General features: G+C 51.4%; 1 protein-coding gene across 1 annotated transcript in view; it reads left to right on the top strand.

The window, feature by feature from the left end:
- The window catches only part of DLGAP2 (DLG associated protein 2), a 634,262-nt gene that overhangs the window by 569,263 nt on the left and 38,168 nt on the right, over window positions 1-26,831 (top strand). Inside the window, exons 10-12 of the mRNA XM_055567595.1 lie at window positions 9,280-9,427; window positions 13,750-13,966; window positions 17,201-17,203. Coding sequence (XP_055423570.1) covers window positions 9,280-9,427; window positions 13,750-13,966; window positions 17,201-17,203 — 368 coding nt within the window. The remainder of the gene's footprint in view (window positions 1-9,279; window positions 9,428-13,749; window positions 13,967-17,200; window positions 17,204-26,831) is intronic.

Below are 26,831 nucleotides of genomic sequence, written 5' to 3'. Positions count from 1 at the left end.
AAGCGTGGAACATGACTGAGGGACTGAACAAGAACAAAGTCAGGTGCGTGTTGCCTCAGAGTTCTCCAGGCAGGGCATTGCCGTTCACTGGCCGGTGAGTATTTGATGAGCTCCAGCACAAGTGGCTAAACTCTAGCCTCCTTTGCAATAAGCCTTCCGCCCCTGCTGCCCCCGCCCCTGGTCTGCGCGTCCCGTTTCCGCATCTGCGCCTGCACACCCCAACATCAGGGATCCCAGGCTCATGCCCCCCATCTCAGTGCCCAGGCCATGTAGCGTAGGGCCGCCTTGGGCACAGGCCCTCCGGCACATTCCCTGACACAGCGCCTGAATCCAGCAGACCCTGGTGTGCTCAGAGCTCGGCCTTTGCTTCCCAGTGTGGTCACCCCAGGGCCAGCCCCGGTGCAGACACAAACCCCGTCTCCAGCACCCGCAGGAAGACGTCTCACAAGTGTGTTTGTTGTTGTTTGTGGATGAAATGGATAAAAATGCAGGTTCTCTGAAGGGCCCCTCAGTGGGGCACCTCACACGCTACCCCAGTAGACCTGCGTTCCTCTAAGTGTCGGGGGTCCAGAGACCACCTGCCACAGAAGCGCCTCGGATGTTTACTGAAGTTCAGATCTGGAGCCGACGCCGCCCATGTGACTCCACCTGGGGTATGTGGTCCAGGAACCAGCAGGGCACCGTGACGCTGGGAGCTCTGGGAAACCTTCAGTGGGTATTTTCCTGTCGTCCTGACACTAGCTTTTAATATAAACCAGCAAGTTTCAGAAATTTTAGTGAAGAGAAAGGCTCCGTGCTTGCTTAAAAACCCATCTCAGACATAGAGAAAGGAGTGGAGCCCAACGGCAGTGGAAGGCCCTCGGGGGGCAGGATGAGCGCCCGAGACGGTCTTGGCTGTCCCTGAGCGCAGCCCTCGCCCAGCACGGCCCAGGGTGGCCGACGCCTCCACGAGGTACTCTCTCTGTGCCAGGAGGCGCACACTGCGGTGGCCGCTGTCTTGGTGGCCCAGCGTGCACGGGCCGGCAGGGGCAGCCTTGAGTCCACACCGTCCCCTGCCTCCCTGGACTCCCACTCAACCTGGAGTGAGCAAGCAGTCTAGGCTGGCCATCGTCAGAGGGGCAGGTGGGGCAGCCACCTCACAGACTCACTCAGCCGCACACCAGGGAGGAGAGGGACGGCAACCTCCAACACCAGACTGGGGTCTCCCGGCCTCGAAGCCCTGCTCTGCCCACCCTCAGCCGTCCCTCTGCAGGGATCAGAGAAGTTCTGTGACCACCTGGAGGAGGACAGCCATGTCTGCAGGCTGGAATCTCCCCTCCACAACCCGCAGGGCAGGCGACCCCAGGAGCCTTTCATCCACAACCCACAGGATAGGTGACCCCGGGAGTCTCCCGTCCATGACCCGGACAGCAGGCAACCCCAGGAGTCTCCCGTCCATGACCCAGAAGGCAGGCAACACCAGGAGCCTCTCATCCATGACCCGCAGGGCAGGCTACCCCGGGAGTCTCCCATCCACGACCCGGACATTGGGCAACCCCAGGAGTCTCCCATCCACGACCCGCAGGGCAGGCAACTCCAGGAACCTCCCGTCCATGACCTGCAGGGCAGGCAACCCCAGGAGCCTCCGTCCATGACCCGCAGGGCAGGAGACCCCAGGAGCGTCTCATCCACGACCCGCATGGCAGGCGACCCCAGGAGCCTCTCATCCATGACCCGCAGGGCCATCGACCCCAGGAGCCTCTCGTTCACGACCCGCAGGGCAGGCAACCCCAGAAGCGTCTTGTCCACGACCCGCATGACAGGCGACCCCAGGAGCCTCTCGTCCACAACCCACAGATCCATCGACCCCAGGAGTCTCCTGTCCATGACCCAGAGGCAGGCAACCCCAGGAGCTTCTCCTCCGCGACCCGCAGGGCAGGCAACCCCAGAAGCATCTTGTCCACGACCCACATGCCAGGCGACCCCAGGAGCCTCTCGTCCATGACTCGGAGGGCAGGTGTCCCCAGGAGCCTCCCATCCATGACCCGGACGGCAGGCGACCCCAGGAACATCTCCCGATGCTCGGCTCTGACCACCTGGAGGGAGCAGCCCTGGCTCTGTGTTGGCTCAGGAACTCTGCCGCTTGGTTGCCTGAAACACCGCCTCTGGGTAAGATGATTCCTCTCGCACCTGAGGCCCAGCGCTAGACTCTGTTCGGTGCCCGCCACCACCCCTCCTGAGCACCTGCATCTCTCACCTCCGGGAGGGAACAGAGCGTGGCCCTGTCGTGACTCGGAAGCTGAGGCTGTGAGGGCAGCTCCACTCTGGGCCACGCCGCTGCTCGGCGTCGCGCTCATCTGAGCTGCTGGTTTATCACACAGCTGCGATGATGCACCGCAGGCTTTGAAAATGCGTGTGTAGCACTGAAGTAACACACGCACACCCCGGAGGGAGCCATCTTTGGGCAGAGTCTGTATCACCTGTGCAGGGACCTTTGGGCCTGGGGTCACCTCTCAGGAAGGTGAGCGCGCTGTCATGAAATGAGTGGGCCCTCGTGAAATGAGGCCCCAGAGATGCACAGGGGCTTTGCGGGATGCGAGGACAATGGCTGCGTTTGGTGGGAGTTGCATGACTGCTCACTCCACGGCCTCGGGGCCTCCCCCACCCAGGGAGGCCAGGGCCCCTGGACACACCGTGAGATGGTGACCGGGCCTCCGCTGGCTTCTGAAAACCCCTCCCGAATCATCACACTTAAGTTGACAAGTGACAGAAAACTAAACATGTTTCTTTCCACACCTGATTCCTAACCCCTTGACTAGGATATAACTTACAGACCATGCAGTTCACCCCCTTGACGTGTACAGCTCAGTGGCTTGTGGTGTATTCACAGGTCCTTGTGATCCACGTCAGGACGTGGCTTCCCGCTGAGGAGCCGCCCAGCTCCCCCACCCGCACCCGACAGCCACCCCGTGTGCGTTCTGTCTCCCCGGTTCGCCGGTTCCGGACGTGCCGTGGACGTGCAATCCTGCAGCACGTGCCTTCATGTCGGTTCTCCCGCCCGGCGTGTCTTTAAGGTTCCTCTGCTCTGTGGCCAGCGCCAGCCTCCTCTGCTGTTACAGCCGGGTAGTACTCCATCATGTGGCCGCAGCACCGGTAACTTCTCCCGCACCTCATCGACATTTGTTTCCACTTCGGGGCTCTTATGACGAATCCTGCACACGTCTCTCCGTGGACAGTTACCTTCATTTGTCCCGTACCTGGGGGTCGAGCTGCCGGGTCTCTTGGGAATATCACGTGTGACCTTCTGGGGAGCTCCCAGACTGTTTTTAAACTGGCTGAACATCCTCTACTACTTAACAATACTCATTTTCAGTGTATCCACTGTATACACTGTATTGTGCAGTGTATATAAATATGCATGTTTGTATGAAATGTGTCCCTCATTTTAAGTTTTCACGCTCATGTTTACAGGCGTTGCTTTAATCTCTGAGGGCTTACAGGCACATCGCTTTGTAACGAGAGCAGATTTTTTCATGATACATTTATTTCCATTGATGTTGACAGAGTGTCATAACACGGAAGGTAAATAATTGGAGCTTTTCCTTAATAGTCATCATTCCTCCTGATGTTTTCGTCTCTGCTCTCCTTACAGTGGAATCTAGTTCATAATCCTGCATGCAGTGTTGCCACTGTTTCCTCAAAATACAATTCAGAAGTTGAACTATAAGTTAGTTTGAATGGGAAAAAAAGAGGATGTTTGGAAAGACACCGGATCAGGAAATTGAATCCTATTGAAGCGTATGTGCTGCCTCTTGGCGGAGCTGGGGGCACCCTGGTGTCCCTCGCAGACGCTGTCATCTGTGACGGTCCGGGTGTGGTGTCAGCTGCCGCCAGGAGAACTTGGCATCCAGGAGGCACAGCTTCATCATCACTCAGCGGGCTTAGAGGGCCCTGAAGCCAACAACGGACTCTCTTAATAGCAGAAAGACCTCCCTCAGAGCCGCTTTAGTGAAGCTGGTCCCTGCCAGCCCCCCATGCACACACCCCTGGTTGACACCCCTGGCTGACAACCCTGGGAATGAGGAGGGGCGGCCTCATTCCAGCCCCCCATGCACCCACCCCCTGGCTGACACCCCGGGCTGACACACAGCCTTGCAACCCTGGGAATGAGGAGGGGCGGCCATGCTTCCAGTAGCGTGGATCTGCTCCGTGACAGGGGCCTTCACCCCGGGAACAGAGGCTGTGTCTCATCGACAGAGTGTGGGTGGTGAGCCCTTTCCCTGCTCCAGGGGGGTCTGAGAAAGCACACAGGTGAGGTGCGTGGTGCTGCAGGGCGAGTCGGCTTCTGCCTCTCAGCAGTGAGGTCTCTAAACAAACAACCACTGAAGAACTGGGGCGGGTGAGACAAGCAGAGGACAGAGGCCACGTCTGAACCCAGCGTGACCACAGGGCGCACCGGGCAAGAGCCCTGCAGAGCCAGCCCTGCCGCAGAGCACGGCCACAGCCTCCACAGCGCGTCCCTGCTGTTAGTCTGTTAGGACGCGCGTCTGTGAGTTCACTGTGTCTGCAGGGCGTGTGCGTGGATGCACGCAGCCTGGCTGCCTGAGGACTGCAGGCGCTGCTCCACATAATCGGACCAACACAAACGGAGAGAGAAGCTTTGACGGAGACTGCAGTGTTGCCACGGTGTTAATTCTCCCCAGATCGAGGTGTCGATTCAGGGCAGCCTCCGTTTTTAGAGAAACTGCCAGGAAGAAAACGCTGAGGATCTTAGAAGAGCCCAAACAGTCTTGACAGAGAAGAGCCAAGTTGGGCCGGCCACTCCGGCCGCTTCCCTCCCAGCCTGGGCCCAGCGTCCTTGCAGGGGTCCCTGCTGCCGCTCAGGAGGGCGGTGTTTAGAAACCAAGGCCCAGCCCCGGGTGTGCTCACTGCCGGTTCCCTTAGCAGCAGGGAGAGCTAGCACATGCACATACCTACAGTCATTTATCTTGTTTATCTACTGGCATGTGTATGATGCTAAACATGGATTCATACCCATGTCTCTAACTATAATCTAGTATGGCACGGTTCATTCTAGCTTTCCCCCACCCCTTGAGTATCTGTATAAGATACGTTTAAATTTCCTTTGAGACGTTCTCTCTGAGCCAATCTGGAAGACTGTCGTTTAACTTTCACATATTTGGGGATTTTCCAGAAATTCTTCTGTTACTGATTTCTAGTTTTATTTATTTTGGTCCAAGAACATACTTTGTATGACTTCTGTTCTTCAAATGTGTTAAGGTTTGTTCTGTGGCCCAGAATACAGTCTGTCTTGGTGAATGCCCACTTGACACTCACCTGAGGAAAATGTGGGTGACGCTGTGTGTTTGGAGGCTGTCTGCTCTTAAGACAGGGATATTGGTGTCAGAATAGACCAGGGTTGTTTTAGCCTCAACACTGCTGATATTTGGGGCCAGAAAATTCTTTTTGGTTGACAGGTGGCTGTGTACTATAGAATTTTAGTAGCATCTCTGGTCTCTACTCACCAGGCTCCCATCCCCAAGCTGTGACAACAAAATATTTCCAAGTGTCTCCAGTTGTCCCTTGGGGGTGAAACCTCTCGGGTTAAGGAAAACTCAAATAGAATAAATCGATGCGACTGAAGAGTGACTCTTGCCATCAAAACTTAAAACGTCTGCTCGTCAAAACACTCCCAACAAGAAGGGGACAAGGCAAGCCACAAAGTGAAGGCAAATACTTGAAATGAATATCTGACAAAGGATTTGAGTACAGAACGTATAAAGAACTCCCACAAAACAAAACCAGAAATAACCCGGTTAAAAATGCGGGGGTAGGTGGAAAGTCTTTTCGCAAAAGAAGATATACAAATGACCAGTTATCACGTTGTTACTCATCCAGGAGGAGACACCACTTCACTTTCAGTCAAGGGCTCAGCTTGAGCAGCACACTGTGAGGGGGTGTGTGTTGTGGTGAGGAGGGGGGACGGTTACAGAGGAGGAGGCCACCCAGAGCCGTCACCTGCACAGCTCACAGACACGTCTGTCTCGTCTGTAACAACCAGTGGCGTTTGTTTTTCTGTTCTGTGATTTCTATTTCAGAAAAAAAAAAAACCACTATGCTTTATGATGACTTCACCTAGGTTTGCTCTTTTCCAAAAAAATTCAACTTTTGAAATGTTTTGTTCAGACAGAATCTCACGCGGACAGGTGGGGGCTGCATCTGAGCACCCCTGACCCCGTCAGCCCCCCAGGTGTGCCCTGAGACTCCTCTACCAAACTCCACAGACGAACCTGGGCCGCGGGTCCCGCCCCCCGCCCAGGCCTCCTGAGGGTGGACCGAGCACAGCGCGGTGGGCAGTGACGGGGCTCTGCGTGCGCCCCACCCTGCGCACCCTCTGAGCGCCCGTCTCCACAGTGAAGGGCTGTCAGTGCTTTCCTGTGCTTGTGGCATCAAGCCCAGACTCCAGAGGGGGCTGCACAGTCCCCACGGGTCTTTTCTGGAAGCTTCTCCGCAGCCCACGTCTCCCCACAGCCCCGCTGTCCACCGCTGTGCACTGGGACCATCGATGATCCCGTCCACGTTCCGACCCTGTAGGCCCAAGTGTGCGTCTGTCGTAGTAGTGCCAGATTTAAGAAAGACAAACAGTGACGTCTGCCTTCCAGATGGACAGTGCGTTCTGTTAGCCTAAGGGACACGTTTGGGATGATTGGGAACATGCTGCTAGTGAGGGTTACTTGCTGCTCCTCTGAACTCCCGTGTAACTGGGTGCCCCGTGTTTCTGTCTGGCATCTTCCCTCCATCGTTGCTGGCATCAGCGCCTGGCAGCATTCCAGGCACCTGCTGGGGAAAGTCTGCAGAATTTACCAGAAGGCACACAGGCCTTTCCCCGCAGCGCTGCTGGTTAGAGGAGGAATGCCGTGAGGAGCAGGCCCAGAGCAGCAGGTCCGGCAGTCTGGGACGTGCAAGGGGGAAAGCAGGGTGGGCGGGCAGCTCAGCCCCGAAGCCCGCAACGCCACCCCTCATCTCGGTCTCCAGCCCAGGGCCCTCCTGCCTTCCAGTCACATGGGGAACCGATTCTGAGCCTGACGCCGGCTTTCTGTCATCCTCGGGAGGCTCCTCAGGGCTGGGGGGGGGTTTCAGCTGTCCCCAGAGAGAAGGTCCCCGAGGAGGGCCCTCCGGTGTCACTTCTAGGGTCTGAGCGCCCAGCCCTGGATGGGGTGAACGTGAGCACACCTTCTCCTGTGACTGCAGTTAAAGCTTAGTCTGAATATTTCCATATTTACACACTCAGTCTAATTATGGAAATAATCTGAAAAAGCACTTTCCCAACAGCCCCCAGGTCTGTGACCTGCGGGGCTCCCTGGCCTGCCGAGTGTGTTGGAGGATGCTAAGCCACCATAATCAAGTGCGGCTGAAGTTGGGGACCAGACCTTTACAACCTCTGCTCCTCTGACTCAGCTGCCCAGTTCTTGGGGCAAAAAGCATCAGTTTTGGAGCCAGGCTGCCTGAGCCCAGAGTCTAGCTCTGCGTTCACTTTGCGGGCACCTGGGTGAGGTGGCTCCCCATTTGCAGTGAGGCCCAAGCATGTGGGGTCCCTGCGAGGACTGATGGGCTGGTACAGGGTGCTTCCAGGGGCCAGCATAACAGTACGTCATGGATGTTTGATGTCTGGAGTCTGTGTGTGAAAGAAAACCTGAGGTTAGCTTCCTGTAGTGGCAGCTCGTCTCTCAGTGGCTGCCTAGTGCTGGAATAAAGAGGTGGTTGTGAGTTAGAATACACATCTGAACATGGAATCACAAATACAGACTCCTGTGTGGATGCCACTCAGCCATAGTTCTGAGTCACCCCGCTCACAGTGCCAGGCTCTGGGCTGGAAATCTGGATATAGAGATAAAGAAGACACAGCCCTGCTTTTACAGATGCTGAGAACTTAAATGTGAGAATGTTGAATCAGCAAAGAGCGGTGTTAATCAGAAGGGAAAGCTCTTCAATTGGAAGTAAGATAAAAGTGCTAACTGGTAGAAACTGGAGTGTGCAGACCCCCGTCCAGACCCGGGCCCGAGCAGCGTGGGTGACAAGGAGTCCGGCAGAGACCTGGACTCTTTACGAGCGGAGGTCAGGGTGGCCCCAGGCCCATTTCTCTCCCATTTCCTTTCCTTTTCTCTTCTCTTCTCTTTTGGTCTGTTTTAAGTGGAAAGAAGGGATATAAGAGCTGGAATATGTTATATACCTAGTTTTAAAACAAAGTTATCATTATAATAATTTATAAATTGTATTCTATTAGTATCTAAAAATACATACTATTAACTTTACCTCAAATAATGACCTTAAAATAAATGAGCTTCCTTAATCTGAACTTAACATCAAGCCAGTTTTCCCTCTGCTGCCCTATTTCCAAAGAAGTAAATCACCGCCAAATCAATTTACATCAAGGGCTTACTTTAAAAATCAGGGAACATACTGTGGTCAAGACATGGAGTCAGAATTAGCAACCTAATTTTTATACACAGGCCTGTGCAACTATCCTAGTTAACTGTCTCATTGTGATCCACAGTAGGAAAGAAGAATAAATCCATTATTGTTGTTCACATTTTTCCAGCTTGGGGGTCAAATAAAATACAGTGTGTCTTGATTGTGGAAAGACTGTCACCAAACATGAAAGGAGCTCGATTTAGCCAGAAACATCAACCCAGCTGAACCCTCTCTCTGCCAGACATCCTCAGGGTTTCCCCTATGCTTTCAAGATTTTGCAAAAAACAAGGAGGGGGATGGACTAGAGGAAATTGATTTTTAAGGCTGTTTGGAAGGAAATGACCATTATGATGATAATATGGATTTGAGTTTTCAGTCTGCTCTCTGCTTCTATTGCATAATCTGGACAACTTCACATAAGTTAAAACGGCTGGCAAACCTTTGATTTTTTCTTCTTCTATTTTTCTGAGTGTGTAAAGTTGCCAAAAGCTACCCTGACCTTTATGAGACTCTCGTGGACTTCTGAGCCCAGTTTGCTCTGAGGCTGTGTGAGTTATCCAAGCTTTCAGGGTTAGGTTTCCCTCTTCGTGGAATGATCCAGATTTCACTACCTGATCATAAAAAGTCAGGTTTCGAAGCAAGTCTGTAAGTAGTCTGCCCCATTGGTGCTGATGAACCCACATCCATGAGCTCGTCTGTCAGGAATGTTACCACGAGCCCTAGACGCCCACCGCGGGATAGGGTTTGATAGCAACCCCGGGTGCTGGCACACGTGGTCCCTGCAGCGATGCTCACGAGGCCTCTGTCTTCTCTCTTTCTCTCCTGTAGCCAGAGCTACCTGCAAGCTGCCAGCGACGGGCCTGCCAGCCACGGGCTGGACCCCTCTGCCAACTACAACTCCCCGAAGTTCCGCTCTCGGAACCAGAGCTACATGCGCGCCGTCAGCACCCTCAGCCAGGCCAGCTGCGTGAGCCAGGTGGGGCCCCCTCCCGGTCAGCCCCCTGCTGCAGACTCAGGCCTGCGCCAGGTGGGGCCCCTCGCCTCCTGGTCAGCCCCCTGCTGCAGACTCAGGCCTGAACCAGGTGGGGTCCCTCCCCTCCTGGTCAGCCCCCTGCTGCAGAGTCCCAGCCAGGAGTGCTCCTGTGCCATCACTGCACTAGGGAGCTCCGTGGGCATGACGGGGCCTTTGTGACCAGTCGTTCTCACTCCCAGCCCCTGTGAGCAGGGCTGACGGGAGCGTCCACCGCGTTCCCCTGCCACGCCCCCCACACGGAGCAGCCTCCTTCCCTGGGCCAGGCCCCCCATGCGGAGGGTCTGAGCCCCACCTGACGGGACACACAGGGCCCCATAGCACCAACCCCCCGAGGTCGCTGGTGTTTCCATGGACAGACTGTCCCCACAGCTGCAGGCGAGCCATCAGGTCACGCCCTGTGTTGTTCTCTGAGGACACAGGTGATCCAGACCACCCCCGGCTCTGCCGCCTGAGGGAGGGGGCCCCACGGGAGGGGACCCACAGAGGGGCGCTCGGGAACCTCTCCCCGCCCCTCACACCCTCACCACCACTGTGCTCACACCCAGCCTGGCTGCTGATGTTTCTGGACCCAGCGCCGCTGGGCGTGAGGGAGCCACAGTGGGACAGCTGTCTGGACAGGTGGGCTCTGGGCGCAGTGGCTCAGCTGCTCCCTGGGCGGGAGGGTGAGCCGGCCCAGAGGCTGAGGGCAGGAGGGGCTCCCATCTGGTCTCTGCTCGCCTTCCTGCGGTGGCTGCCTTGCTGAGGCCCCCGTGGCCACATCCTGGTTCCTGCGAGTCTCTGTGTGCTTCATCCATGCACCGTCCAGATCGCTCTGACGGCTGCTCAGTTTGCCGAGGAACCCAGGCGCTTTGCTGGGCGTGCAGGGGTGGGGGGTCGTCAGGAGACCGCAGGGCAGGGGGCACCCCACTGCCCCCACAGGAGCAGCGTCCGCCTTCCCCCACGGCCGAGCCTGCCACCTGCTCCTCCTGCCTCCTCGTTGTCTTCACAAAGCCGTGTCAGTCTGAGTGTAGCTTCTTTCTGTCATGCATCCTTTCTCTTTTCACTGTGGTAAAATATACCTAAAATCCACAACATGCACCATCTTAACCGTCTTGCAGTGTATATCCCATGGCGTTTGGCACATCGCATTTTTAGGCAGCCACCCCCACCGTCATCTCCAGAACGCTCTCATCTTCCCAAACTGAAGCTGTGCCCACGCAGCACTGGCCCCCCCGCCCCCCATCCCCTCTCTGTCTCCTCCCCGGGACCTCACAGGAGTGACTCTCACAGCGCTTGCCCTCCGTGTCTGCCCTGCTTCGCTTTCCACCGTTGGGTGCCTGTGTCAGAACGTGCTTCTCCTCTTTAAGGCTGAGCGGCACGCCATGTGGATGGCCTGCACTGTGCCCACCGTCTGTCAGCAGACACTGTGTTGCTTCCGCCTTGGCTGCTGTGAGCGACACTGTGTGGACACAGGTGTGCGGGCGTCTGTCCGTGTCTCTGCTTCTGGTTCTCCTGCTGCACGCCCCATTCCTGCAGGTGCAGCTGTGATCTCCCGAGGAAGCTCCGTGCCAGTTCCCGCAGCAGCTGCCCCGCTTTCCAGCGCCGGCAGCTGCGTCCAGGGTCCCGCCCCCCGTCCAGGGTCCCGCCCCCCGCCCACAGCCACCGCCTCGCTCTGCAAGCGCCACCATCCTGACCTGGGAAACCCGCCCTCAGCGGGTATCGGGCTCTCTGCCACCAGGAGCCACGTTCCTCACCATCTTCTGATTTTCTCTTCTCTGGTATCTCGAAGCCCACGTCCTCCAGAAGCAGTTTAAGTGCTTTCCTGCGCTTGCAGTTCACTAGAGAAGCCAGCACTTCAGCCCACACTGATTATGTGCCCCACTGACTTTGCATTCTCGAGGGACACCCCGTGTCGGGCTGAACTGCGGTTTGAGTTGCAGAGTAAAATGCCCACTTTTCCAAATCTCCCTCGAGCTAGTCAGAGAAAAGGCCATTTCAGTTCCAGTCTAGACCAGCTGAGGTCCTTCTCAACTGCTTATTTATTTCGGGGAAAAGTCCCTCTCATTTGAAGGGCCTCGCTGGTCAGCTTTGTGGCTGGAAGCACTGGCCGAACGGTCCTCACTGAACGCCCATCCCTGAGTGTCAGAAGGTGCCCGTGAGGGTGATGGCACCTCTTCCAGAGGGAGAAAGGCCCTGGGCCTGTGGGTTTGCAGCAAGGGGGGCCCTACTGCGACCCCGTGTCGGGACTGGCAGGCGAGGGGGCCCCACACGGATTCTGGCCTCTTTAGGTTGTCTGACATGGGTCTGTGACATAAATGACGTGAAACAGTCTGAGACTTTTGATATAGTTCCACATGAGGGAAAATCTGGGTCGGAAGGAGTCTGTACTCCGGGAAACGGCATACTTCGAGCCAGAGTGAGAGTGTTTGGGATGCATTTCCCTCGATGGGCACCAAGGCGACTGTGCTGGGGTGTTGGCATCTGTCTTTGCCCGAACTCGTCTGCCACTTTCCATCATCAGACACCCTGAAACCTCTGGCGTGGTGCAGTCACCTGGGGGTCTTTCTCTGGTCATTTCTGCCTGAACAAACTCAGTGTCCCCTCACTCTGGGCTCTGGGTCAGCAGTCCTACCTTTAAGACCCCCTCAGCACCTTCCTCCTGGGCCGTGCTCACTGGGATTTGTCCAGTGAGTGGAGTACTTGTGAATAATCTCAGGCGTTAATAGCAGCAGGGAGCCAGGGAAGCATCTCAGGTAAGTGCAGGGACCCAGGCCCAGGTCTGTGATTAGAGGTGGGCAGAAGCTGTCTTCTCTGATGAAGGGCAAATCCAATTCTTTACCTGCTTTTACTCTGTGAACAGTTAGAGGAAAAGGATTGATCTGATATTTAGAACAATACTTTTTAAAATTTACCTGTCAACATAGCAGGAGTGTTCAGCAAGTTGTGGGTCACGTTCCAGGGGTGGAGTGAATGACTCAGCTGGGCACTGGGCTGGGACTGTACCCGGCCGTGGCCACTGTGAGGATGCTGCCCGCAGGCGTGGCTGGGGCGCCAGGGGCAGGCAGGGTTCCTAGGGCAGAGGCCCCCTGCATGGGGGTGATGGGGAGACCAGCCTAGGTTTCCGGGCCCCTCCGTGAGCCCCAAGCAGGGACCCAGCAGGTCACCCAGGAGAATTGTCTTGGCCTCTGCCTGAGCCCCAGTTCCATGCAGAACTCTGGCCCTCCACGTCAGCGTCCCCACGGGCATCTCCTGACCTGCTTCCGTGTTAACATGAGGTGCCCTGGGAGGCGGGGTTTGGGGAGGAGCCACCTGTCCAGGTCCCCACGGACCGGGCCTGGGAGCAACTGCAGCTCACGGGCCCAGCCCGGGATCCTCGTTCCTATGATCCCCACTCCCCCTACCCCCGCCCCAGGCTCTTCAGCCTGCTCTGTGTCCCGCTACTGAGTTTCCGTTTAAACTCCTAGACGTGGCTCCTGGGAGGACCCAGAAACTTCAGGAAACCACATTCGGCGAGGACGGCACACGGAGGCCCTCCGCCACCCACAGTCAGGCCCCTGGAGCGCGGCCCTCAGGACCCGCGCTCTCCAAGGCCCAGTCACGTTTCGTAACACAGGGTCCCAGGGCGACTCTCTACCCAGAAATGAAATGTCAGGCTTGAGAATAACGACTTTACCTGCTGAACTGCCAAACTCAGGGTGGACACTGCCAGCCCACGCTGAAGGAGGGGAGGGACCCAGCAGAGTGTGGGCGGCGCACCTGCATCGTGAGAGACCGAGGCACCTCCAGGACACGGGCTGGGGCTGCCTCCGGGGACGCAGGGGCAAGCTCGTGGCTGAGCAGGCGTCCGTGTCCTCAGCCCAGGGCACTGGGCTGAGCGGAAGCAGAGAGAGCCACGCCCATGGGTCTTTGTGAGCAGAGCGTCCATACCTGGCTTGTCTGAGCTGGAAACAGCCTGGGCCATGAAAACAGAAAAAGAAGGATGATGAATACTTTGCATGGTGTGCTAACCTTTAACCTCGCTGTTCCTCTTGACCTCAATGGTAACTGCCAGTTGCACTTTAAAGCTCTGCCTTGGGGTCTGTAGACTTTCCAGGGCACGGTGGGAATTGGTGGGTTTTCTCAGTGTTCCCCAAGCTTAATGGCTCCCAGTGTGCCAACTTCAAATTAATTAAGCTGTGCATGGCAGGCGGTGAGTGCCTGCGGGTGAGCTCAGAGCGCTTCTCCGCTGGCGCGTGGCTGTGGCGCCTGGCCGAGCCGAGCCGTCAGCTGTGCTGTCGCTCTTCCAGATGAGCGAGGCCGAGGTCAACGGGCAGTTCGAGTCGGTGTGTGAGTCGGTCTTCAGCGAAGTGGAGTCTCAGGCCATGGACGCGCTGGACCTCCCAGGATGCTTCCGGACACGCAGCCACAGCTACCTGCGCGCCATTCAAGCGGGCTACTCCCAGGACGATGAGTGCGTGCCCCTGACCATCCCCGCTGATGCCGCCTCCACCATCCGGCCCACAGGTAAGGGACGCCCTCTGACCCACCCCCAGAATGGACAGGTGTGGGGCGGCTCCGTGCTCACGGACTGGGGTGAGTTCTCTCCAAACATCTGGAAATTTTCCAGCTTACGTTGGTGACACAGTGCTGTTTGCAGTGGTGTTTTAAAATGTTTCTTTCCTGGGTTGCTTTTCTTTTTCTTAGGATGAAATCTATCAATTGTCAAGGTTCCTTATAACGGTCAAGTAGAGTTTTCATAAAGTTTTGTATATGAAAAACATTGATGTTTGGTAGGTGATTGTTTCAGATACTGAAGTTGAATAGACAGCAGTAAAAGCTCAGCTGATGTGCAGTGACGTGGGGTCCTCACCGCGGACCCAGCCTGAGTCTGCACGGGCAGATCCGTCAACACAATGCCTGCCGCGGAGCAGACCGTTCATGGAACTGAAGGTCACAGTCTCCTTCAGTTCTTGGGGAAAGCCAAGATAAATTTGATAATTTATTACCTAAGCTAAGCATCACTGTCTAACGTTTCTGTGCACTGTGCTGGTTTATGCAGCACCGTGAGTAAACACGGCCCGGAGAAGCCCACGAAGCACCCAGTGATCAGAGTCACTGAGCAACATGATGGGAAGAGCATGGGATTTGGACCCGTTGGGGCTGGGGTGGGGGTGGTCCTGAGGAGGACTGGAGAGAAGTGGCCCCAGTTATTGACGGCTCCTGGGAGCCAGGGCGGGGGCGGGCCGTGTCACCTGCTACCCGCCTGCAACAGAGCTGCACGTGTTTGAAGCCAGGACAGTTGGCAGGACATGGGGCGATGACCGGGAGCTAGGTGTCGCGGGGATCCTGCGGCTGCCCGGAACCTTCGCTGTCACTCATGGAGCCTGCAGGCGGGAGAGGGCTCACCAGAGCCAGACCTGCGCTGCCGCCTCTGAGATCGCGGGCGGGTCAGCCTCGCAGTCTCCTGCTCCTCGGTGTCCAACTCAGGCAGAAGCTCTGAGCACATGACCAGGTCCGCCCGAGAGTTAGGGAGCTGGGAGTGCCATGGGGCCTCGGTGGTCTTTTCCTGTTTCCTGTGGCCCCGAGCAGAGGCCGTGATGCCCCCATGCTCCAGAGCCCAGGGGTCAGTGTGGGCGCCATTCTGGGAGCCGTGCCCTGCGGGAACCAGGGCCCACTCCACACAGGGCTGCAGATGCCAAGGACATTGGGGGCCCGTGGGGCCCAGCCCCAGCTTCCCCCCAGAGGCACCCCATGTCTGTGACATCAGGGACCACCCCTCATGCTCTGCCTTTGTGGGGAAAAGTGTGGAAAGTGAACTAATTAGAAACTTAAGGAAGTTTCTATCTTACTTACTTATCTTACTTACCTTACTATCGTTGCAGATTTTTAAAATATGCTGTAAGAAATAATTACTGATAGGTCCACCAATATTCGTTGAGTGTCTCCTACAAGCAAACAATAAAGCACACTCTTGGTCTTCAGAAATGCTCTGAAACGATAATCACCTGGTGGAAAATGACTTTCTTGTTTATAGAGCTGTCACTCCAGAGCAATAAATATAAAACAGATTTCACAGACATAATACAAGAACCAGTGCAGAACTCAAACTAAAATTCTAATTTATGTACATATCATTTTACCAAGTATTACCAATACATCTTGGTATTCCCAACATATATCTACCAAATGTATTAACAAAAGAAAAAAACGCTTCTCTTCAAAATTTCTCCTGAACATTGGCCTAGTTATGGAGTCAGAATTCTTCCAGACAACAGTGCGGGAAGCAGAGGCAGGCATGCCTTCTAAAGTTAAAGAGATGAGATGGATAACATCAGGAAAAATACCAAGTTGCCTTGAAATAATTGATTTATAGAATTATAAGCTACCTTTTTTAAAGTTGCAGACGGATCCTTAATTCCTCCCTTCCCCTCTTTTACTCTAAGCATTAGAAATTGAATATTTGTAAATTTTTCTCTCCTAAATAGAATAGTGATGGCCTACAGCAACAGAATACTTAATAGGATTGTGAAACATACCAAAGAAATGAGACGCCCCTGTCTGGAGGTGAGGCAAAAACAGGGTTTCCATGATTTTATGTTGAAATACTATTTGGAAGATCATACATTTAATAACTATGCTTCGTTGATGTGTGTGTGTAAAGAGAGAGAGATTATTTTGACAAGTGCATTTTCTTTTATACTCCTAAAATTAGCTTTTGAAAATAATTCCCCAAAAAGTTATTCAAAAACATTCCCAGTGATTATTTTGAACAATAAGATGTACTTAAATGTCTCTTTAAGCCTGAAACATAGAAGTTGTGTCCTTTGGTTGTGTCACCTGTATAAACGCAAATGTGTAATGTTGATGTTCATCTAACAGTAATTAAGCACCAAGCGTGTGCACGAAAGGGCCATTAGCAGTTTTGGAACGTGTATCAGGCAGTCCGTTCTCAGCGCTCACAGGCTGATGCTGCCACGGGGCGTTTCTCTCGTCTGGGGCTTGAGTTCACCTGTGATTTCCCTCCACCCTTCAAGATGGGTGACGATGCAGCTGAAGCAGACACTTGTCATCTGATCTCCAGGGACCTGAAACAGGACCAGACCCCACGACTGGGCACTGGGACCCATGGCCGGCACGACTCTCCAACCCACTGCTTCCCTCATCACCAAACACCCCACGTATTGATTAGAGTCCTCTCACTAAATGAAGTGGTTTTGAAAACATCTACTTTCATTTCACACATGGCTTCTTTCTCATCTGTGAAGTGATTTATCAGATAGATTTACTTGTCTAAATATGCATTTCACCCGATTCTTCTAGGGAGGGAAGGTTATTGATATCGTGGAGGAAAACAGTGTAAAATTAGATGATAATGATTTTTCTCTGGGTCAGAAGTTTTCTCAGCGTACGTCAGCACTGATTCCAGGAGGCATTACCACGGAGGGAAAATCCATACCAGGCATGATGGAGGAAACAGCCATAAACCTTTTTCTATCTGGTGGCTTTTATTTCTGCAGTAACTTGCCTCTCAAGCGTTCCCGTGATCTCCTGTTTCCAGGATGCCTCCTGCGTGTGGAGTCTGGCATCTTCCTGGGCTCTGGCTGCATGACCTCGGCCCGCTCCCCACAGCACCTTCCCTGACTCCCACCCTCTGGCCTTCCGCCAACCAGGACCCTGGTAATCCCGTCAGGCCATCATGATGGTGGGCATGGTCAGTCACTGCAGGAAAGAATTGTTTAAGAACTGTGGGTACGTGAGCCAGTCAGACTTAGCACTTAGCATCGTAAACCCTAAATAATCAATGATTAAATAAATGAATTCGTGCATGTGTAAATAGGTGAAAGAATGTGTCACTCGGCTAGATCCTAGGGTGCAAGTGCTGTGGGGCTGACCGCTCAGCCCCCGGCAGCCTGCCCCCGCCGTGTCACCTCGTGGCTGCGCCCCCGGCCTGCTCACGTGCTGAGCACGCTGACAGCCCCTCCGTGCCCTTCTCACCGCCCCCCTGCCGCAGGCTGCCTCCTGTGACACCGCTGCAGCACCCCTCCTCACAGTCTCTCACTTCATGTGCTGTTGCTGATCCCAGAATTTGCTTTTCAGATATTTTTTTGCCTAATTCTGAGCTATGCCTTTGTTGTCAACTCAGGGATCATTTTTTCCAGGAAGCCTTCACTGATTTGCTCGTCATCTAATTAGTGTAGGAGCCAACACAAATGCCTTCCCTCCCACCCCCAATCAGATGAGTTCCAGCTAAAGTACACACTTATTAAAACAGAGAAATCCTCATTTTCATTTATTTCTAAAATGGACTTCCCTTTTAAATATATAGACATATTAGATGCCACAACATATAGCCTACTGTGCATGTGTACATGCTAAGTTGCTTCAGTCATATCTAATGGACTCTTTGAAGCCCGCCAGGCTTCTCTGTCCATGGAATTCTCCAGGCGTGAATACTAGAGTGAGTTCCCATGCCCTCCTCCAGGGGATCTTTCTGACCCAGGGATTGAGCCCGCATCTCTTAAGCCTCCTGCACTGGCAGGCTGGCTCTTTATTTACCACTAGTGCCACCTGCAAAGCCCTGTAGCCTATGATAGTGAACCATACCTACTCTCAGTATATACTTACGTCATTTCATAATTATGTTTAGAAAGCATTGATACTATGGCTTTTGTTTCTTATAATGTGTTAAACAACATTAAATTAAAACCAGTTATTTAAATTTACAAAATTATAAAATATTCTGAGAACTTTTAAAAGAAAATAAATTTGCTCTCGGGAAGAAAGAGGTACTGTGCTGTGCTCTTCAGTCAGATCACTGGCTGTCAGGAGTCTTCTTTCCTTGCAAGGAGGTAGAGGATGAGCTAACATTGGAAGTCAGAGGAACGTGCCCACACAGTACTGTATATATATTGAGTTTGTTGATTATCTGTACTTAATCATTTTACACATGCTGTCTTCAAAATGCACTAAAAATTATAATGTACTTGTTACTTTCACAATTTCGGGTTTTTCTTCGTTGCTTCTTCTTTCCAAGAAACACTTTGACAACTTAAAATGATGTGTTTGGACTCATACCTAGTGGTTTCCTCTTAGGTATTTCTATTTTCTGGAGAATTAACCTTTAAGAAAAATTATCCTTTGAAACATCATTCAGAGGGGAAGAGAAGGAGGCTTCCTGCAACCTGCTCATCTTACCCATCTGTCTCTCCTGCCCAGTTTCCTGGTGGCTGGTTTCTTTTGCTTGGACTAGTGGTTGAGGACTGGAGAAGGCAATGGCACCCCACTCCAGTACTCTTGCCTGGAAAATCCTATGGATGGAGGAGCCTGGAAGGCTGCAGTCCATGGGGTCGCTGAGGGTCAGACACGACTGAGCAACTTCACTTTTACTTTTCACTTTCATGCATTGGAGAAGGAAATGGCAACCCACTCCAGTGTTATTGCCTGGAGAATCCCAGGGATGGGGGAGCCTGGTGGGCTGCCATCTATGGGGTCGCACAGAGTCGGATGCGACTGAAGCGACTTAGCAGCAGCAGCAGTGGTTGAGGACTAAGGCACTGCTAGTCCAAGAAATGTTGGAAAACTGTACATGTGATACCGGTGATGGCTAAGTTTATGTGTCAGCTTGCCTGGGCCTAGGTTTTTAGTCAAGCATTATTCTGGGTGTTGCTGTGAGGGTGTTTTTTGACACGTTAACATTCCCATCGCTTCATGGCAAATATATGGGGAAACAGTGGAAACAGTGTCAGACTTTATTTTTGGGGGCTCCAAAATCACTGCAGATGGTGACTGAAGCCATGAAATTAAAAGACGCTTACTCCTTGGAAGGAAAGTTATGACCAACCTAGAGAGCATATTGAAAAGTAGAGACATTACTTTGCCAACAAAGGTCTGTCTAGTCAAGGCTATGGTTTTTCCTGTGGTCATGTATGGATGTGAGAGTTGGACCATAAAGGAGGATGAGTGCCTTAATGTCTCTGCTTTTCGATATGCTATCTAGGTGTGTCATAGCTTTTCTTCTAAGGAGCAAGCATCTTTTAATTTCATGGCTGCAGTCACCATCTACAGTGATTTTGGAGCCCAAGAAAATAAAATGTCACAGTTTCCATTGTTTCCCTGTCTATTTGCCATGAAGTGATGGGACTGGATGCCATGATCTTAATTTTTTGCATGTTGAGTTTTAAGCCACCTTTTTTACTTTCCTCTTTCACCTTCATCAAGAGGCTCTTTAGTTCCTCTTTGCTTTCTGCTATAAGGGTGGTATCATCTGCTTATCTGAGATTTTTGATATTTCTCCCTGCAATCTTGATTCCAGCTTGTGCTTCATCCAGTCCGGCATTTCACGTGATGTACTCTGCATATAAGTTAAATAAGCAGGATGACAATATACAGCCTTGACGTACTTCTTTCCCAATTTTGAACCTATCTGTTGTTCCATGTCTGGTTCTAACTGTTGCTTCTTGACCTGCATACAGGTCTCTCAGGTGGCATGTAAGGCAATCTGGTCTAACTTTAATATAAAATGTCCCCCCGTTACAAACACAGCAACAGAACAGGCTCACTTTAGCAGGGTCTCCAACCCCTGGTGTGTTGGACCCAGTATATAGCCACCCTACAATTCATGCCAGGATTTCAAAACACCCTTTATGTTCATGAGGCCTTGAAATCGACAGTCGTTATCAGTCCTCTTGCCAGGTCTCATTGTTAACGGCATTAATAGACACCCCGGTCACAGAGATTTCCTAACGTTTTGATAACTGCATTTTGATGTAATTTCTTAATCTCCTGCATTTTAGTTTTCAAATTTAAAATGTTCTCTGTCTTGGAAAGGAGGGCATCTGCTTGACTGAGCTGCTGAAGGGTCATAGCCCAGTGGCAGGCCTCGCAGTAGGATTTCTCTGCTCTCATGAGCAAGGCTTCCCTGGAGACACAGGGCAAGATATTTGCAGTTTTCTGTGTTAGGCTTTCTCATAGATACAGAAATTATTTTAGTTTTTACTGTTGACTCTCTTCTCCATGACCATGAGAACAGGCACCTCTTGGTGTTGAACACTGCATCAGACTCTTCTAGAACAGGGGCTGGAGTTTCCCACCCATGAGCATTCAGCTTGCATCAAAGAACACAGCACACAACCACGCAACGGGGGATGATATGCTTCCAAGGGGCCCAGGGTCTCAGGGGCGCTTTCTCCGTCCCTTTGCTGCTGGCCACACAGAACATGCCTTCTGAAGTCATGTGTGCAAACACCAGGGGCCAGCAGGCTGAGGTCTGCTCACTGTGGGGTCTTTCATGGCATGCTGGCCACACGGGCTCCTGCCACTACGTGACCAGTCTTACCACACCAGGCTCCAGGGACATCGGCCGGGAATCACAGAGGCCACCGTCGCTGCTAAGCAAGGCTGCTGCTCGCAGGCTGGCCCGTTCTGCATGAAGCAGTGGTGAACGCCTGTGGTTCCCAGGCATCTCTGGTCTTTAGTCAGTGTGTTTCCTCACACCCGTTAAGGTCATGGCTACGCTCAGGCACATTTGTATTTGCTGCGCTGAGTTTGCATTCGCCCAGTCTCCTGATCTGTGTGTACACCTGGGCTGTACAGGACTCAGTAAATATTTGTTGAATGTAAGAATGGTTAACTTGAGAATTTACAGCTTATAAAATATTTAAATCCATTTACATGAACAGTTTGCACTCACTTAATATTTAAAGTTCAGTGTTTAAGCTCCCCTGGGCTAAGCCGTCCTCTTAGACAACTTGCTCATTGGATGTCTTTCTCTGTGTGTATGTGAGTCACTCAGTCATGTCCAGCTCTTGGCAACCCCCTGACTGCAGCCTATCAGGCTCCTCTGTCCGTGGGATTCTCCAGGCAAGAATACTGGAGTGGGTAGCCATTACCTTCTCCAGGGGATCTTCCTGACCCAGGGATCGAACCCAGATCTCCTGCACTGCAGGCAGATTCTTTACCATCTGAGCCACCAGGGAAGACGGTACCAACTCAGGGTGCCCACTGCTTTTATCAGATTTTGACGTGACACACAGGTGGATCACGAGCAGCGTAGCTGTGAAAGAAATAACCATGTTCGTTTCTTTTCCTTAAATCACCAAAGTCAAGAGGGGTCAACTTAAACTGCCTTCCCCAAGCAAAATCTCTGCAGAGAGGAGCCCAGAGCTGCTGCAGTGGGAGGGACTGTGCAAAAAACATGCAAATAATATCCCCAAGTCTTATCCTGAGATGTAGGTCAACTGCAGAGGTTCTCCCAGAATGGCCACCACCCAGGCCAGTTAATTATTCCTCAGATGACATCTGGCCACTTCTGAAAAGAGGTCCTCAGTGGCCCACTAACTGCAGAATCGTCGCGGGTGATCCTTCCAGTTTTGACGTTGACTCCCTGGACAGGTAAGAATTATTCAGGCACATAAAATGACTTTGAGGGAACTGCCTTTCTTTAAGTGCAAGATATCCAAACACTCAAAATACTTTTTTGACTGAGAAAAGTACTCCGCCACCACCTTCCTTCTGCATTTACAAAGACACCAGAGCTGTTCAAAGCTCAGACTTTCAGTTAGAACTAGCTGGTTATCATTTCCTTTCAGTAGGGGTATTAGGCTAAAACAGAATTTGGATAGGGCATTTTTACGTTCCCAAATTTGGAGTAAGAGATTGAATGAGGTGGGATTACTCTTTCAACCCATTTTCAGGCGCCAGAAGAAGTAGAGTGCCACACATGTGTACAGTGAGCCTGGTTTATGGTTTCAGACTTGGGTTCTGAAATTTGTATTTTTCACTGATCCTTTCAAATGATGGCTAGGTGGCAGTGAACCATAGTCAGGAAACCCTAGACTCTAGGGGACATATATTCATATATGTAGAGCATTCCCTAATAAGTTGATTACATTGAATTTACTTAATTACATTGAATTTACTTCATCCTAACATAGTAATTAAAACACAGAGCCATGCTGTGCTTTTTAAACACAAATGATGGGGAAGCTTTGAAAGTCCGAGTGGATTTATTATAAAGAACATTTATACCTCTGTTTACCCATTTATAAATGTTCTTTATGATAAATCCACTGGGACTTTGGTTTGATCCCTGAGTCGGAAAGATGCCCTGGAGAAGGAAATGGCAACCCACTCCAGGATTCTTGCCTGGAGAATCCCACAGACAGAGGAGCTTGGCAGGCTACAGTCCTGGGAGTCGTAAAGAGTCAGACACGACTGAGAGACTGAGCACAGACAGATGTACATTCATTTATTACTTTTTGGAAGCCAAGGAGGAAAGAGTAAGGAAGGATGAGGTGACTGTGTCTGATGTCATCATGAGTGCGAATAAGAAGGAAGGCTTCGCCAGCTGAGGAGCGTGGCTGTTTCTGGGAGGGCAGATGAAGGTCCTCTGAATTCCTGTGTGGCAAGTGCAGGGCAAGGCCGCGTACCCGTTCAGTAAAGTGTCTGTGTGTGCTGTGATCTCTCTCTAACAGGAAGTCGGTGTTTATTGGTTTCTAGCAGGCCGTTCCTTCACTGCCATTTTAATCAGTCACACAATCAATGGAATCCAGTCCACAAATATTTATTTTGTGCCTTATGTCTATAACATACTAGAGAGATACTTCGTGAAAGGAAAGGAAATGGAACTGAAGTAGGTTTAGAAGCTCTGGGCATATCTGCAAATAGGTAATCACCGTGATCACATTTTCTCAGCTGATACTTGGTAGTTAACATTTAGCCCCTTCTGTTAATGAATATTGAGTTATTACAAAATGGACTGTGATTCATGAAATGGTCAGAGTTCTCTCCTCTTCCGAAGACTTACAACAGGAACTGAGATCCCAGGTCTCAGCCATGGGACAGAGGAGTCTCATCCCGCCCACTCGCCCTTTCCCGCAGACTGGGGCTTAGTTGTCTCTGCAAGGGAAGTTTCTAAAAGGCCTGTGCTCTCTGGCGAATGGTGCCAAAAAGAAATGAGTTACTTTGGCGTTGTGGGCTCTTTACAAGGCACATGCTGTGTGCCTTTCAAGGGATGCTCAGAGTCTATGTCTGCATCCATTAGATGCAAGCCCTGTCCACTGTCCTACAGATGAGGCCGCCACGGCAAGCCTGCCCACACTTGTCCACATCTAAATGCCACGCCAGACTTCAGCTCAGGGAGCCCCGGCCTGGCACCCCAAGGCCCCGCCTATGGGCTGAGATCAGGGAGTTCCTTTTCCTAAAGCCCCATTTGAATGATTCTTTCTCTTTTCTTTTCAAAATTAGTTGGCTTTTTTTTCTAGTCATACATTATTACCATGTAGGTGTGACCTTTAGAGATGTTTGTGTTTCTTTGTCTCTCTCTTTCGAAAGAATAACCATGAACCTGGTACTAACTGAATATTAAACTAGACCCCAGGTTCAGGCAGAAAAGTCCATTGGATTTTATACATACTGTGGTGCTTTTCACAAAACTATTGTGAGGTTGCGCTTGGAGCCCGTCACAGGGAGCACCCATGTGTTGTAATGATGTATTTGTCTCCATGTCTCGTTCCTGGGGATGGGAGAACAGGGAGGCAGGGATTTCCTCACTGTTGGGTCCCCAGGGCCTGGGATGTGATAAGCATTATAGAAATACTTGCTGAGTCTTTACTGAAAACAGTGAACAAATGGATTAATCAGTAAAGGACGTTTCTCTCTAAGCTGTGCTCAGGTGGGAACACTGTTCCCAGGGTAGGTGGGTTTGCTCTGTGATTGAGATTCTGAACTTAGAGCAGGAGAATAAAAATGTTCATTGAACGCTAACAGCAATATGCTGTCATCCAGGGAGGCGTGGATCAGCAGCCTGGTTCTTTGTGAGGACTCACTTAGAACTTCTTTGTGCTTCATGGCAGACTGCATCATCTGTTTTCCAGCTCTGGGTGTCAGGTCAGGTTTTCTGTTTCATAAAGAATATTGTGGGAGGTGGAGCCCAGGAAAGGGAGTCAGCCGGCAGGCTGACATGTCACCTGCAGTCTCTGAAAAGACAGTAAATGGTCGCCTTGTCCGTGTCTCCCAACTTTCTTATAGAACTTTATGGGAGAAGTCCCTGGTGGCTCAGTGGTAAAGAAGCTGCCTGCCAATGCAGGAGACTTGGGTTCCATCCCTGGGTCAGAAAGATCCCCTGGAGGAGGGCATGCCAACCCACTCCAGTATTCTTGCCTGGAGAATCCCATGGACAGAGGAGCCTGGGAGGCTACAGTCTATGGGGTCACAAAGAGTCGAACACAACTGAGCGACAGAACAACAAAAGGCAAAATTTATGATGTATTCATTAGATGCTGAGCATCAGTAGGTGTAAATAGCTCATTACGTGTTATTTTTACCCTTGCAATTGGTATCAGCGTTATCGCTTTATTAACTTTTCATTGGAAGGTTTCTCCCTTTTCTTGAGTCAAGAGACAGTAGTAACTCCGATACTTTAACTCATGGAGGTCCACAACCACACCTGCCTTGTTTGCCACAAGCCGACGTGAAGTCAGTGATATCATCGTGAAACAAAGCACCACCCCAGAATTACTCCCACACACATCATGATGGTAAAAATACTGTTCTGGCACAACCCTAATGCAGGCTTCGTTCCTGATTACATGTCCCCTGTGAAACGAGGTGCAGCCCACATGTCGGCTCTGAGGACAGAGGACAGTGCCGTCCGCTGCTCCAGCTGCAGATCCTCCAGAAACAGACTGACCCGAGTCCCCCAAGCTGTGTCCCTGTGGTGGGTCTGTCAGCTTTTCCACTGAAAAAAATCATTGTTTTCCATGATTAGCATTTTCAGCTAAGTTGAAGCCTCCTGTTCTCACAGACTCGGGACACAGCTGTTTCCCACTGGACACCTGATTGGGGGGAACCACCCTCTGCACCCCGTATGTTTTAACATTCTGTCTTGTCTGTCCCCACAACCTCAGGACTTGACTGTAAATCAATCCTGATGTTTTGTCATTTTGTTTATAGCCTGGCCCCTTGAACACTCAGAATTCTGTACTTAGAAACTTATCTCTATACCTTTAAAAGTTGCCTCATTCTTAGCTTTTTCTTGGAAAATCCAAGTTCTTCTTGTCCAAAGTGGGTTTTAAACATTTTAAATGAAAACAGGAAGTGTCTCAAACCATGAAGCAGCTGTCATCACTCCATTGTACTATCTGCAAGACGTTAGATGCTGGCTGCACTGTAATTTCTTGCTAATTAACACATGGGAGGTGCCTGTCTTTGCTTGTGGCCCATCAGAACTTGTGCGGCCCACACGAGTTTCTGTAACTTCAGGGAAACCACTGTGCTCATGTTAGGGGGATGAAACTTCTGCATCCTGAGTGACTTACACGTATGTTTTGAGACTGACATTAATTAAAGTGCCAAAGTAGCTTTAATCTTTTATGTTGAATCTTTGCCTTTGGTTTGGGTTCTCCGATATCCAGACTCTCAATTAGACATTCATGGGCTTGATTACTGTAATTCTTTTTATGCTGTTATCTTTGAAGTTCTAATTAAGAGAGTGCAATGAATTTAAGTGTGACTATTACATTCAAATAGAATGGTGAAGACTGCCTTTCGAAGTATATTTTATCTTGATTACGTATTTGTGCTTTATATGATAGAATGCTACTTTTTAAATTTCCTTTTGGGCTTGCAAATGGCTTGTAAGGACCAAAATCAAAAATGGTGTCCAGAATTCCAGGTGTGGAGGGATAAGGCTCCCATTGAAGTAACATGTGTTTGCATTTGAGATGACTCATGGTCATGCGGAAGTAGAGACTGTGGGGTAGTTGATTTCATCCCATTCAGGTTCAGTTCAGTTCAGTTCGGTCGCTCAGTTGTGTCCGACTCTGCGACCCCATGAATCACAGCATGCCAGGCCTCCCTGTCCATCACCAACTCCTGGAGTTCACTCAGACTCATGTCCATTGAGTCAGTGATGCCATCCAGCCATCTCATCCTCTGTTGTCCCCTTCTCACCCTGCCCCCAATCCCTCCCAGCATTAGTCTTTTCCAATGAGTCAACTCTTCGCATGAGGTGGCCAAAGTACTGGAGTGTCAGCTTTAGCACCATTCCTTCCAAAGAACACCCAGGGCTGATCTCCTTCAGAATGGACTGGTTGGATCTCCTTGCAGTCCAAGGGACTCTCAAGAGTCTTCTCCAACACCACAGCTCAAAAGCATCCATTCTTCGGCGCTCAGCCTTCTTCACAGTCCAACTCTCACATCCATACATGACCACAGGAAAAACCATAGCCTTGACTAGACGGACCTTTGTTGGCAAAGTAATGTCTCTACTTTTCAATATGCTACCTAGGTTGGTCATAACTTTCCTTCCAAGGAGTAAGCGTCTTTTAATTACATGGCTGCAGTCACCATCTGCAGTGATTTTGGAGCCGAAAAAAATAAAGTCTGACAC

This window comes from Bubalus kerabau, chromosome 2, assembly GCF_029407905.1.
Source record: "Bubalus kerabau isolate K-KA32 ecotype Philippines breed swamp buffalo chromosome 2, PCC_UOA_SB_1v2, whole genome shotgun sequence".
Lineage (NCBI taxonomy): Eukaryota > Metazoa > Chordata > Mammalia > Artiodactyla > Bovidae > Bubalus > Bubalus kerabau.
Note: the sequence above shows the minus strand (reverse complement) of the source record. Positions and strands in the feature narration are given on the sequence as shown.